The sequence below is a fragment of the Branchiostoma lanceolatum genome, chromosome 4 (assembly GCF_035083965.1).
Source record: "Branchiostoma lanceolatum isolate klBraLanc5 chromosome 4, klBraLanc5.hap2, whole genome shotgun sequence".
Lineage (NCBI taxonomy): Eukaryota > Metazoa > Chordata > Leptocardii > Amphioxiformes > Branchiostomatidae > Branchiostoma > Branchiostoma lanceolatum.
Window position 1 is genome coordinate 2,561,332 of NC_089725.1, and position 15,077 is coordinate 2,576,408.

Consider the following 15,077-nt stretch of genomic DNA (forward strand, 5'->3'; position numbering starts at 1 on the left):
GGTTAAGAAATGCCTTGTTGTTGTCTTGACCTTGCACTTTGTCAAGGTTGACACAGTAAGGCAGCTGTAATCAGCGGTTGATGAAGTGTCTCCGGAGGTGGCACACTGTGAGCCTGTCTGTCACACACCTGCTGTATAGTTCCATGTACAGCTCAACTTTTATTAGCAGAATAAACCTTCGATGAGGCGACTTTAATAATTAAATTTTGAGTCGTGCAGACATTAGTCACGGTTGCCAGAGGAAGTTTTGTGTGAGATGTGGCCAAGATGCAACAACTGCTTGCAAGACGTGACTGACTCTTTTTTAGATTTTTATTAAAACTTTATTGTTCATTCTGTGCAAAAAATACAGGTACAAGTAGTGACTGTCAACATTGTACGCCGTGATACGGACATACAATCAAATGTTTCTTAATGAGCATTCTGATTTAAAGAATGTAACTATGTCCATACGACTCCTTCCATACTTAAACTTACAAATGGTGTTTTTCCCCAGCAGTATTAGTTCATTAATGTATTGAAATTGTTTTACTTTGGAAAGGTGGTATCCTAGGATTACATCTTGTGTGGTTGATAACAGTGTATATCCATATTCAAAAAGGAAGTAGGTAATTCCAAGGCAGCGACGACAGACAGTATACACTAATATATCACTATAACTAGAAAAAGAACGGCTAACACTGCTCGAGAGCTACCAGAACTCAAATTCTGGAGAGCTCACACAAACACCGTCAGATGACTACATCTGACCTCTCAAAAAATGACTGACTCTTTTCAGATTTCTCTCTCTGTCGTTGTATGAAGTCATAAGCGGACATTTGTTCTTCACACAGGGACACAAAGGGCCGTCATCTACTCTATCCACATAACAAGGTAGTCTGGATAGGGAGGCATTCATCAGCCACCCCCGAGACCTTTCCCACATGAGTCATTTGTGCGAGGTGCCATTTGATGTGTCACCTGGTGGCCGTGATTGTCTGCACAGGTGTTCACAGCAATAACCAGAGTAGGGTTCATTAGGCATGAAAATCCTAGACTGACATCACAACCTGTAACTGGGTTGTTGTTTTTTTCTTTGTGTGCCACACAAATATTGGTATAACCTCCAAATTGGCACACAATACGTATGCTTTGTGGATGAATTGGGCAGATGTATATTATATTGAAGTACATGTACATGTACCTTCTATTCTAGCTTGGACAGTTGGTTTGTTCAATCAGACTCTTGCAGTGCCTAATGGCACATTGGGCAGCAAATTTCCTTGCTGTTTCAGTAGCAGGGTACAGTATATTTTTATTGGCAGGGGTTGCTAGCCCCTCCCCTTTAATGTGTTCAAGGCCCATCTTTGGTAGCCACATTTGCCCAGGGCACCTCGGAGGTGTCTATGTTCGTCTGTTTTGGCCGTGTCTGAGGTGATGATGTTGTCTGCCCGATGAAAGAGAGTTTTTATAACTGCCAGTTTGTGTTCCAAAGGGTGGTGAGAATCAAAGGCCAGATACTGATCGGTATGGGTCGGCTTCCTGTATACTTCGAACTGGAGGCGACCATCTTTCTCTATGATGGTTTTGGTGTCTAGGAAAGGGAGCATATTATCTTGACTCGACTCCTGTGTGAACTTGATGTTGTCATCTATCTGGTTGATATGTTCAAAGAAATCATCAGCTACTCTCTTCTTTAGTCTGCACCAAGTGTCATCTACATAACGGAACCAGTTGGCCGGGGGAGTGTCCTTGAAAGTACTGAGGGCTTTGTTCTCAAATTTCTCCATGTACAGGTTTACCACGATGGGCGAAACTGGTGAACCCATAGCACAGCCGTGCAGTTGTTGGAAGAATTGTCCTTTGTAAGTGAAGTATGTGCACCCCAGGCAGAGGTCTAGCAGCTTGCATATTTGGTCCACAGATAACTTGGTTCTGTCTGCTAGTGTGTTGTCAGCCTCTAAGGCTTCCCTGACTACTGACACCGCTTCTTTGGGGGGGATGCAGGTGAAAAGGGAGCACACATCATACGAAGTGATGATATCATCTTCGTCTAACTGGATGTCTTTGATTTTGTTTACGAAATCTGCACTGTTCTGTACATGGTGTTGAGACTTCCCCACTAAAGGTCCCAAAATCTTCGCTAGAAAACTTGCTACCCCGTAGGTGACTGAGCCTATACCAGAAACTATGGGCCGTAGAGGGACGTCCTGTTTGTGGATTTTTGGGAGGCCGTAGAAAGCAGGGGGTTGTTCCGATTTGGGTTTGATTTTTGGGTTTGAAAACGCCTAAGTGTACACCGTTGACCAACAGAAACAAGGCCAACATCACTATTCCATATGTACAAGGAGTGTCCGAAAAACTCCGACGGATCTTCCAAAACTTCAACATTGCCACCAACTTCAAACCTCAATCAACTCTCAGACAAAGACTGGTACATCCTAAAGACCGACCCCGCAAAGGCAGCAAGGCCGATGTCATCTACAGACTCAAATGTGAAGAACCCAACTGCAACAACACTTATATCGGAGAGACCAGTCGATCACTTAATGAAAGGTACAAAGAACATTGCGCTAACCGCTACTCCTCGGCCATTTTCCACCACCTAAAACACAACCAGGGGCACTCGTTCAATCTCGAATCCACTGATATCCTTGACCGCGAACCCCGCTGGTTCGAACGTGGAGTAAGGGAGGCAATATATGAGAGGATATACAATCCAACCCTCAACAGGAAAGGAGGGCTAAGGGTGGAACTGTCTGGCACTTGGGACATAGCCTTGGGGGCAAACCAGCTTTAGCTCCTATATTAAAACAATAGGAGCTATTGTCCCCTTTTACTTCAACCTCGTCTTGAGTTGTCTAATTCGCTTTCTATTGGACTTCTAAAAATTTGTCTTCTCCTTATTTGCATATCAATTCATAGTTCGTGGTTATAAACCTGCTGTTCAACTGATCTTGCTCACAGTCACTGACGAAAAGTAGTGGATGCTACTTGAAACGTCTGACCGTTTCCAAAATCATATCCAGTTGTTTGAGTAATTGCTTTTTGGCGTATCTTATTACCTGGATGTCTAATCTTCATCGACGTATAAAGTATTTAACTGTTCTTACTCATACCAATCAAGAAGATTGGATTTTAGTGTTTGAAGTACTGGGGTATTGGCCCTAGTCTCCAAGCAGATGTAAGGACCCGACTCGTTCTCAATGTTTCATGCCTGTTTTCTAGTATTGTGTTACTGTAGGAGAAGTCAATCCGTTAAGAAATACAATAGTAGTAGTCCACTGTGTTCTGCTGCTGCAGTGGTCAGAACATCCTGCAGCCGCAATACAAGAAATACATTACTAGAAAAGAACACTAAATCTTGCAAGGTAAAAAGGCAAAAGTAGTCTTATAGCCTTTTTGAGGCCATAGGGGCAGTGAGTTGTTATCCGCTATGTGTATACATATATAGAGCACAGTATTGGAAGGCAGAGCCCAACTGTCTCCTTCCACTGCCTTTTACATGTACCTCCCCAACTGAAGTCAGGTACCCATTTTCACACCTAGGTGTAGTGAGTAAAGCCCTGTGAAGTACCTTTCCCAAAGGCACAGCATCTGTTTCATATCGGGGGTTTTGACCCAGGTCCTCTAGGTTCTGGGCCAAACACCCTAACCATTACACTAACACCACACTACTACATGTATGTTGCTAGAACATGACTGGTGTAAAACATGTAGAATGAGCCAGAACCTTACATCTGCTTGGAGATTAGGGGCCTAGGGTTGCTGGCTTGCTGCTAGCCTGGGTGCCATCCTATTTCTACCGGGGCTCCTACACTCGCTACCCTAAAAAAGTGTAGGAGCCCCAGTAGAAATAGGATGGCACCCAGGCTAGCTTGCTGCATTTAGAGGCCCAAAGTGAATTGTTGTATTTAACTGATCCTCTGCTTCCTGTTGATATTGCACAGAATGTAGAGGGTCCTTTCTGGAGGAAGGAGAGCCCTGTTAGTGTTACCAAGCATATAGAGTTTGTTTCCATCAACCAATGGAGGCATGCCAGGCCTGCGCCTGTAATTTCCTGTTGACCAATCGCGGAATGTGGAACACACACGCTCCTATTAAGAATGAAAGTTATGTCTCGGGTAAATGCCTCTGTCTCACATTTATGTGGATTAGCCGTCCATGCAATCTACAATAGAATTTAGACGAGATTTTGCAATTTTGCCTAATTATTTCCTTTTGTACATGATAACACAAGTGGCAGTTACTAAGTCATCTTTTAGAGATAAGAACTTCTTTCTTTACTTGAATATTAAAGAACTTCTTTACTTCAACGTCTACAAACAGTAGAGCCCTCACCAAAGTGGGTATCTCACCGGACTGCATCAAATTACACCAGGTATTTACAAAGTGGTGTAAACCGACGCAAATTGTCGCCATTTGTCGTCTGAAATCGCTTTTTTTTTTCAATGTTAAGAAAAAATCCTAGTTTGAAAAATATGGTGCAAATGATGTAAAAATGGCACAAAACAGCACAATTTATATATTTCATAATATCTTACCTACATGTATGTTGAACCAAGTATCATAAGTGAACATCCATTTATCACTGCAAATTTCTTTTTGATGCAACTGTACATTTGGTTTTAATTCAGTGTTAACACTCCGATATACTGCTGATCTGGGCTACGCAAAATGCATCGCATGTCAGTGTGACCGCAAGGGAAAATTGGCGCAATTTGGCGCAGTCCAGTCCAGTTAGATAGCCTCATTACGCTGAACGGGGGCATTGTAGGCTCTGTCAGCACAACCTGAACATCGCCGTACACAACATCAAATCCTGCTTTAGACATAACAACTTTAACTGCTGATTAGCCAGCTTCACAACACTTTCCCCTGTGCTTTGATCTCTGTTTACAATAGACACTGTGCATGTAACACGAACCCTTGTGTGCTGATACAGGAAGGTCAGGTATCACTTATCAGCTTATGCTGCATGGCTTTGAAATGTTTGGGTAAGATCAGGTAGTCATTTTTTGAAATGTACTTTTAAAAGAATCATCTGACGTTTAAACTTCTGTCTTTCTAGCGTGGTGATTCTTATTTACAACCCGAAGCAGCAGGTGTTCTATCTTGTCAAGCAGTTCCGGCCAGGTGGGTTCATTGATCCTCAGGCCCTGGTCTTTTTATGTTTTAAGTGCATGGTTCAGCGAACAGGGCAGCTGTTAGGGTGGGGATGAGGCTTCTGGTGGTCTGAACGCACTGTGAATCTTGAAATATTTGCTGTGGTTTTATTTTAGCGGTGACCTATATACCAAAAATTCGCGACACAGCAAATGAAAAAAAGTGTTGTAAACAATGTAGTGTACTACAGAAATGTTTTAACTGCGAACATAAAACATAGCGAAAACCTCCCCGCAAAAATAAACAATATTTACTGTACTATGTACTTCATTCATTCTCCTGGGGCGACCAGCCGCCAGTCATCTTTCATCTATGTATGCATCATTGTTTTGTATACTGACTATATCGTGCCGTCTTTGATTTGAAAATATTTCTTGCAACACGACATCACACAGGACAACCATTATATGCTTTTTGACTTTCAGGTCGTCTTTTAAGTTATTTCTTTTGTTTGCTAGAAAATAAAGTGAAATGAAATGGTTATGTTTACTACAAAATAAAGCAAACTGAAATGGCGCAAACAAATCTTTCACATTATGTTTACGAGAGTCGCTGTACTTTTGTTGTGTCAATAAAGATTGTATACTGTTTTGAATGAATTATTAGAAAATACAAAATCAGCCCCTGTAGTTTCAAAAACCTATGCCACTTCTTCACAAGCCCCGGAGAGCAATCTCCCTTTTCAAAAATCATGTCCATGAATTTGAATTTGTGATATTAAAACCTGAAGTCCTGCTGCAGTACCATAGAAAGCCGCTATATGAGGCCCATTATCTGATGATTTCTTCATTTTGCCAGCACCAGTGCCAACATACCAAATGTCATAAAGATACATCCCACAACTTCTCGACTTTTGCTGTTCACAAACAAACATCAGGACTCGAAATAGTGGCTGCATGTGCACCTGTGTGCACCCAAAATTGGAGCTGTGCACCAAATTTTTGACTGTGGGTGCACTGGTGCACCTAAATAGTCATCTAAATATTTTTGTACTCTATAGAGTAACGGTTCTCTTCTACACTAGCATACAGAATATTCTTGAAATGTAAGTATCAGAAAAAGAGATAAAACCTTTTGTTGTACATTCTTCTTTATTTTATGTATTGCTTTGTTGAAATTTGAAATCTGGATATTATTACAGATTGAAGGTAGTAATGTCAAACTTATGTTTTGCTCACATTCAACTTTATTTTATGTGGTGCACCCAAGATTTTTTCTGTGCACCTAATTTTTTTAGTTGGGTGCACCAGTGCACCTATTTCCAAAAAAGAATTTCAGGCCCTGAACATACATGTGCAAAATGTAGGTAACATAACAAACTTAACAAAGGTAACCTAATTAACAGGAAATGCTGACAACAAATAAGGTGCGCTTTAGACCTATGATGTTATATAGTCGTGTGATCATCGTCGTGGGCGACGGTTTTCTTTAGACACACAGTCAGGAAATATCACGGGACCCCCGCGGCGCAGAATTCCATTGATGTGCGCGTGTGACCCTAAGTGACCTCTTGTGCTCAAATTCAAAATGGCGGGGGAACTGCTTGTTTTTGTCACGCAAAAGATTAAGCTTTTATTGACTTTGCAACAACTGTTGCCCTGTAGATGAGACGTTGAGAACGGTGCTCAACAAAGAAAGAGATTGAGGCTGGTACAGAGACGGACGGGATTCAACTCGAGTTCGTGGCCACCGCCGGGGATATCCCAGGGATCGAGGATTAGGGGCATACCAGAGAAGTAGCCACTGGTAGCAGGGCGTCGCGCCGGAATAACCGGTTACGGATGAGAAAAATATGTTTCCATTGCTGACTGCATGCATATTTACAAAAGAAAAGATAGAAACTTTCCTTCCCGGACAGGAAACAGCACGCTGTAGGCTTTAGCATATCACCCACTTCCGTCGCTGGCGACGATTCTTCTTTTGACGAGAAAAAAACAGCCACAGGCCCCCCCGCTGAACGTTGTGCGACTGGGTCCGAGGTGGTCCCACGACAATTCGAGGATTCCCCGTTTATTGCCGTCGCACGATTGTTTTGATCGTCTTTAGACGGCCAAAAAATACCGTCGCCGGCGACGTCGCCCACGACGATGATCGCACGACTGTAAAATGTCGTAGGTCTAAAGAGGCCCTAATTCTTCTGCAACACATTTTCCTAGAGGACATGGCCTTGTTTCTTAGGCCATGTTGATTTGATAATTTAGCTGACATCCTCTGGGGACCCCAAAACTGATGAGAGCATGCAAATAAAACAAGTTTGGAAAAAAAAAAGTTACCTTCATTATAAAATCTACTTGGTCAGGAAGGATGAACAAAACTAAACACACAGTTCTTTCACATCTTCTCCTTTGACTTTGGAAATGACTTTGGCATTGTACGACATTAGCATCTGTTTTCTGAAATATTTTTTTGGCAATGTACAGCTAATGTTTTCTCATTTTGCAGTTGATTTGTAGGATTTACAGTATGGTCGAAAACCTTTATTATTTCTTTGGAGACGGACGAAAATTGATGCGCGGGCGGATGTCATCCATATAATCAAATCAACATGGCTTTAAAACTAAAACCATCTGACATTGTGTTTGTGAACACCTCTCCTGTGGGCCACTTGGCCTTGGCTGAGCTCAGGTTTGTGTACTTGAAGCGGTGTGAGAAACATTGAAAAATGTGGGTCCCGAACAGTCTGGATAGTATTTACACCGACTTGTTATCTGACATGTCACTCAGCCTCCCTCCCTTACTCTTTGATGTGGGGCAACTGCAGCGATATTGTTAGATTGTACCGATTGTACCGTTTATTACATGTAGCACCTCAGGTGCTTTATATCTTATAAGCTAAGGATGGTTACAGTCTTAGGCTGGGTTGAGATATGCATTTCCAAGCACACTCCGAGTACACTCAGTTGAAATCGGACTCATGATCAAGTGCGGTTTGTTTACAAACAGGGCCGCGAAGTGACTTGGAATAGCCAGCTGCGCCGGCGGTGTGACGACTGCAGTATTGTACTTGCTTTGAATCATGACCAACTTGCACCAAGGAGTGCACAAAATGATGAAATAGATGGGAAAAATATAACATAAAGAATAAGAAACAAATTATCAAATTTGCGCAAAGTGCTTTTAATGATTTTCATATGACCTCTGGCCTGAGCATTGCATAACTCACCGGGAGTAGACTCGGAGTCGGCTCTGTGGATTTGCATACAAGTAAACGCGACTTGAGTCCGACTTGAGCATGGTTTCAAGTTTACTCAAGTCGAGTCCAGGAAAAGGGTACTTGAGTACCCTAGATTTCAGTTTACACGTTCCGAAATTGACTTGGCTGAGTGTGATCCGAGTTTGCTTGGGAAATGCATGTGTAAACGGGGCCAAAGTACTGAACCCTTTGAAGATTATGTTTTTGGGTGCGTGTGTTTGTATGTGTGTGTTTGTGAACAGCATAACTCGAGAAGACATGGATGGATATCAGTGATATTTGGTATGTTTGTAGTAATTGTAGGTGTTGGCAAAGGGAAGAAAATAAATTTTGTGACCTCTAGCCCAGTAGCTTTCTACTGTAGTAATTTCAGTTTTGATATCTAATGTTCTAGACATGCTATGGTCTTGATTTTCAGTGATACTATGGTGGATAGCACTTGGGACAGAGAGTCATGGAGATATGGGCCCCCTTGGCAGCTTTCTTGGCATATCTATCTTTTTGTTGGAAACTTCAGAAGGGGATAAGTCAAGCGGAGATTGGTGTATTTTTCCGTCATTGGACAGAATTTTGCAGAAACTGTATAAAATCTAACTAATGGTGTATGTAGGAAATTCCTGTTATGCCTTCTGTCAGAATTTCCAAAAACTATAAGAAATTGTGGTTCATCAGTAGATTTTATTGCTCTTTAAAAATCCAACTTTTGAAAAGTATAATCTTTCCTGTATTAGTAGTTCCAGTTTGTACTGGCATTTTCACCTCAAGATGAGACAATTTGATATGAAAAACTGTTGTCACATTGCCTTATAATGACAGATTGCAATAATATTCTTAATGTACATGTATATGCTGTACACAGCATCCTAGCCACCTGTGAGCATCCCCGTAAGTTGTGTTCTTAAGTTATGCATAAAATATGTTCTTGGTGTACATAATTGTTTCACATTAGCTAAATTAAACACCATAAAAGAGTGAAGTAGCTTTTATTGGGATGAGTTTCCAGAATACATACGCCCTGACTAGCTATTTTAGACAACAATGGCTATTAATCACAACTTGGTCGTTCATCACAAGAGGCCATTACTTGAAAAGTCACAGGTAAGAGTAGTCCCATAGCCTTTTTGAGGCCGTAGGGACAGTGGGTTGTTACCTTCGTCAAGAAGGTTGTTTTTTTATGCTTGTCTGTGTGTCTGTTGGCCTGGATGGTTTGTTGTCGTATTTGGTGTGTCGGTGTGTATGTGGGAAATCTCAAGATGATTAGATTTTGGGCAAAGTACTTTGCATAATTAACGAGAAAAGTGTAAAAATGTGTTATATAATATTGTATGCTTCAGTATGTGTTCTGGCTGGGACGTGTTGGCGGTGTTGCTTCGAGGGGTCATGGATAAGTGGTAGGGGTGGTAGGGGTGGTAGTTGTCATGTGGGAGGCATGAAACGTAGTTGCTGTGACAAATTGGCTTGTCAGTCAGCTGACATTGGTATGAGAAAGGAATAAGCAGCAGAAAGTGGTGTTTAATGTGGTGGAGGGAGACCAAAGTTGGATATACACGGCCTTATATGAGGAAGAACAGTCATTAGTCGTGTGTCACAGCATGGGGATAGGACGGTGTTCAGGGTAGGTGAGTTAACCATGTTATATCTGGGAAGGAAGAGGCGATTGATTAGTATACCTCATATTGTATGGTTTACATGGAGGTTGTGTGGAAGTGTGCACTTTTTACATCCGCCAAATTCCATGATAGGACTCTCAAACATGTGACATCTGTAACTGAGGAAGAGAGAAATATCAAAAGATATCAACTTTGCAAACTTTTTTGCATAATTAATGAGAAAATATGATAACTCAAGATGGTCTTGATGGATGGTCATGATTTTTGGTATGTAGATACTGTACAGTAGCTTACGTGATGCTTTGTATGATTGGATGATAATTATGCAAATCACTCTTATTTGTATAATCAATGAGGCAATTTTAAAAACCCGCTGTGTTCCATGATAGGACTATTCGAATATGTGACATTTGTAACCGAGGAAGAGAGGAATGTTGATAGATAGTAACCGAGGAAGAGAGGAATGCAGGCCTAATTTGCATAATTCATGAGAGACTACTATAATTCCATACCAGTAAATGACGGCAATTTCATTTGTGGCATTTAGAAGTTGTGTGAATGTGAACACCATCGAATCAAATTATGCTAATAAGAACCTCATTTGCATAATTGATGATAAATGTTAGCATAAGCTTCTTTGTTAAGCTCATACTTTGGACAACTTATGTAATTTGGGTGAAGACGATCAACTGGTATGATTGATGAGAAACACTCATAAAGGTTAAAATCATTTGGCGAAGGTATGAGGTCGTAGAACTCTTGTTATCCATTGTAGGGTATTGGAAGGTGGAGCCTATCCCTCTCCTTCCACTGTCTTTTAGTAAGGTTATCATTTTTACCCCTGGATGGAGTGAGGAAAGTTGTGTAAAGTGCCTTTCCTAAGGATGCATCGTCTAGCCAAGAGTGCCAGGGATCGAACTCACAACCTCTCAATCCTGTCCCACTTGGCCCTGTATACTGGGAACCTTAATATGTATATGACTATACCTTCATTGCTTGAGCTAAAAGGACAACCTTAAAACTACATCCCACCTCTATAAAACCCATCTATATTCCTGAGACTACTGTGAATCATAAAACTGTCGCGGCGGTTTTATTTCATTATCCTTCCACCGCGAATTCATGACACAGCGAGTATGTCTGAATGTTGTATGAATACTGTACAACAAAATGAATTCAAAACACAAAGAAGGAAAACCACCATTTCCCTCCAACAAAATAAAACCACCTCAAAAATAAAGTTAAGTTACAGTATCATTGACACTGCCAAAAGTATAACACTTATTACAACTTACTGAAGAAAATGAAATCTAAGTGTTTTCTACCCCCTGCAGCTATTTACATGAATACCTACCATAGGCTTCATGGCAACCTAGAAGAGAAAGATGGAGTGGAGTCTCTGGCGGGCAGCGAGGGTGTCACCTACGAGTTATGTGCGGGGATCGTGGACAAAGACGTCAGCCTCAAGGAGATAGCTCAGTCAGAAATACTGGAAGAAGTTGGCTTTCAAGTACCACTGGAGAAGATAGAAGAAGTTACCTCTTACAGGTAATCCAAATTAGTTTTGGTCTTTCACTCTATGTTTAGCTATTCATTACCTTCATAAGGTGGTATTGTTTTCAGAAGGTTGAGAAGACATTAAACCGGATAGTGAGTGAGTGTGTCTACCCTAGTGACTTGCTTGGGTACTGCAGTTTTGATATCTGGTGTTCTGCACATGCTATATGGTCATTGAGGTCGTTGAACTCTGGGTTCTGTAATAAAGTACACCCGGGGGACCAAGGCAAAGTGGTTGCATTGGACAGGTGGTCGCCTTGAAGAGGATCGACCCACAACATGTTTCCAAGTTGAGGTTATTACGTATATACAGTAATATGGATTGAAAATAATTTAGACATAACTGCCATCAGCGTCCATTTCCATCGACAGAAAGATCCTACAAAAATCTGTAGCCGTTGTAATATTTGTTTACCCGTTACATCGTGTAAAAATTTCCGTCATAATTTTGACTTAAAAACAATGTCTGCTTCTTCCGATCGATTACTAGCAATACCTTCCCGCATTAACATGTTACGTCAAATATTTCAGGCACGCACACACACACACACACACACACACACACACACATAACATCTACTTATTGAGTTAGCCCTAGCAAAAACCTGCCGATCTCAGCCTTCTTTTGGCCGCCGACCGATGTATAAAAGGGGCAAAAAGTTTTCGGTCTGACGAATGATGAAGACGGAACGTTGTGATATCACTGGCCGAGCTCACGACCGCATTGAAAGATAAGAGTACAGCAAAACGTACAGCATCAGCGATCACAAGCAAGAAGAGCGCAATGAAAGTTTGTGACATTCTTCAAAGTAAAAAGAAAATATGTATCTTACTTTTCATTGATAATGTGAATATTTAAACATTAAATAACATGATAACAAATCATCAAATTTGGCTTATCTTGCTTAATTGTGCTCTTGATTTGGTTGAAGCTGCACTTCACACTACTATATATAAAGAAGAGTGATCCATCATGAGAAAACTGGCAGGCTTGAACGTAATCAGCGACAAGCTGACGGGCTTGACTTCTTTCACGTACAGGTTTAAAGGCTTTAGATATCTGCTTATACTGCCATTGATTTAGGCTGTGAGATTGTTTTTAAGCATTTTATCACATTGTACCTTACTTTTTTTACAATATACACTTTTGGAAAAGATGTCAGCTATCATTATTGTTACCTAGTAAGTACTCATCATGAGACTGACAACTCCTCTGAAGTGCTATTATTGCCACATTCCAGTATGATAAGGGACCAAATCTACAAAGTAGCACCAGTAGCAGCAAGGCTTATCAGGGTCTGTGGCCCACTTTACACGTTACTGCGTTTTTGAGTCGAATTTGGAGTGTTCACTTTACAGTGTAAATCCAAATTCGACTCAAAAACGCAGTAACGTGTAAAGTGGGCCACAGACCCTGATCAACTACTGTGGATGCAACAGTTAGCTGTGCAACATGCTCAAAATGTGCAGAAAATGGCGCGCAAGTTCATTCCAAGTTGACTCCACGTCTTTACACACACGAAAGATGCAACTTGGCCCTCCAGCTGTGAGTGACAAGTTGACTGGGGGGGGGGGGGAAGTTTAACTTGAGTAACCTTAAGTACACAGTCCTGAGTTGATTTCACTGAGTCGACTTGTGTGTAATGTGTGCCTATGTGTAAATTCTTTGTTTGAATCAGGGCCTCTGTTGACAATGGTACACTGTACAGCTAATCTGATTTGCTGGTTATTAGCCCTGCAGTAAATACAAATGTATGAGAGAGCAGTAAAACCTCCCGATGGTTTGTTTGTTTGTTTGTTTGTTTGTTTGTTTGTTTTGCATAATCAGTAAACTTCCTTTGGCCATAACACACCAGGTTTGTACAGTACATGTAAGTACAAGCTGTGTAAGACTGGACTGTAAGGTTTGATCCACTTGCCGTGCTGTGGTGTGTTCTTAAACATGTGCAAGGACAACAAGCCTCCGAGAAGATGTCCCTAACCAAATTTTTCATTTTCGGTTTTCATTTTCATAAAATTGGGGTCCCATGTTCGAGAGTTACCTTGAGCACGTTCGAAGTGGAAGGGCTACCAACCCCTCCCTGCAAAAATATAACCTGCTTCTGAAACAGCAAGGAAACTTGCTGCCATACATGTATGAACACCTAGGCACTACATGGGTCTGAACAAACGATTGGTCCGTTGTTTTGCGCATGAAATATAGACCATATGGATACACCTGTTTTGGTGTTCCTGACTGATACTTCCTCCTAACTGGTATTATAATCCGTTTCCTCCAAGCAGACCGTTTGCTCCACCTGGCATGGCTTGTCAGCGTACAATCCGTCATCACTTAATTGTTCCTGAGGATTTGCATGTCTTTTTTGCCCCTGGTTGATTAAGCTCACCTGCAGGACCCCAGTCTACAGGGCATTTACACAATAGTTAACTTCCTCTCCAGATCTGGGCCAGGAATGAAGGTCTGCATGCCTTCCTCCATGAGGTGTAGTAGGCTATTTCAAAATGCTCCAATTCAACGTTATTAGCATTGTCGGTGAATTTTTTGTGAAGTGAAATTGGTTGCTTTAATTCTAGATAGTGTTAATATTGCTGGCGTAACAGTTGCCAGGATCCCTCCATGCAGACCCCCACAGATCTGCTTGACAACTTGTCACTGCAGATTTGAGGAGGCACACCGGATTAGCAAGGTGCAGAGATCTCTGACAGCTGTGTATACCCTGCTGGAAAGTAATTTTTTCACTGGTGCACCTGATCATGACCTAAAAATTTAATTGCACAGAAAAATATTGGGTGCACTCAACATAAGATAAATGAATCCAAATTCTATAGCCAACCTCAACATTCTAAAGTCATACATCATAGGTTTTCTCATTTCTTCCGACATGCTTTATACTTATCATTACCTTCGCCAAGAAGGTTATGTTTTCAGTAGTGTTTGTATGTCTGTATGTGTGTGTGGATTAGCAGCATAACTCAAAAAGCTCTGGATGGATTGTATTGATATTTAGTATTTAGGCATGTCTTGATGGGACCTGAAAATGATTAGATTTTGGGCCTCCTGGCGGCTTGTTATGGAACTGCAGCGGAACTTCCTGTTTGATATCTTGTGTTCTGGACATGTCATGGTCGTGATTTTTGAGTGGTAAATAGCTCTTCTGACAGAGAATAAGTGGTGTAGGTTTGGCCCCCATATTGGCACTACAGGGGACGGTTTTGTTTCAGACTTTGGAAGAGAATAAATCAAGAAGGGTGTGACTGATGGTAATGGTTTTTGGCATGTAGATATCTTGAATGATGATTAACAGGCTTAGATACTTATTATGCAAATCAGAATGTAATTTGCATTATTAAGGAGGAAAGTTTATACGTCCACTGTATTTCATGATAGGACTCTCAGGCATGTGACATATGTACCTGAAAAAGAGAAATTTTGATAGATATCAATTATGCAAATGACCATATTTGCATGATTGAAGCAAAAATGCTATAGCTAAGGATTGACGATTCATAAATTTTGGAATGTAGATAGCTTGAGTGATGCTTGTTGTAATTAAGTGGTAATTTTGCAAATC

At 41.2% G+C, this 15,077-nt stretch overlaps 1 protein-coding gene across 5 annotated transcripts in view; it reads left to right on the forward strand.

Annotated features, from left to right (window-relative positions):
• LOC136432227 (uridine diphosphate glucose pyrophosphatase NUDT14-like) overlaps positions 1-15,077 on the forward strand; it is a 68,907-nt gene that overhangs the window by 34,668 nt on the left and 19,162 nt on the right. For 4 of the 5 annotated variants that reach the window (XM_066423290.1, XM_066423291.1, XM_066423292.1 and 1 more), the window contains 2 exons: positions 5,051-5,115; positions 11,283-11,496. In XM_066423290.1, the coding sequence (XP_066279387.1) occupies positions 5,051-5,115; positions 11,283-11,496 (279 nt within the window). The remainder of the gene's footprint in view (positions 1-5,050; positions 5,116-11,282; positions 11,497-15,077) is intronic. The other variant, XM_066423294.1, reaches the window with a different exon arrangement.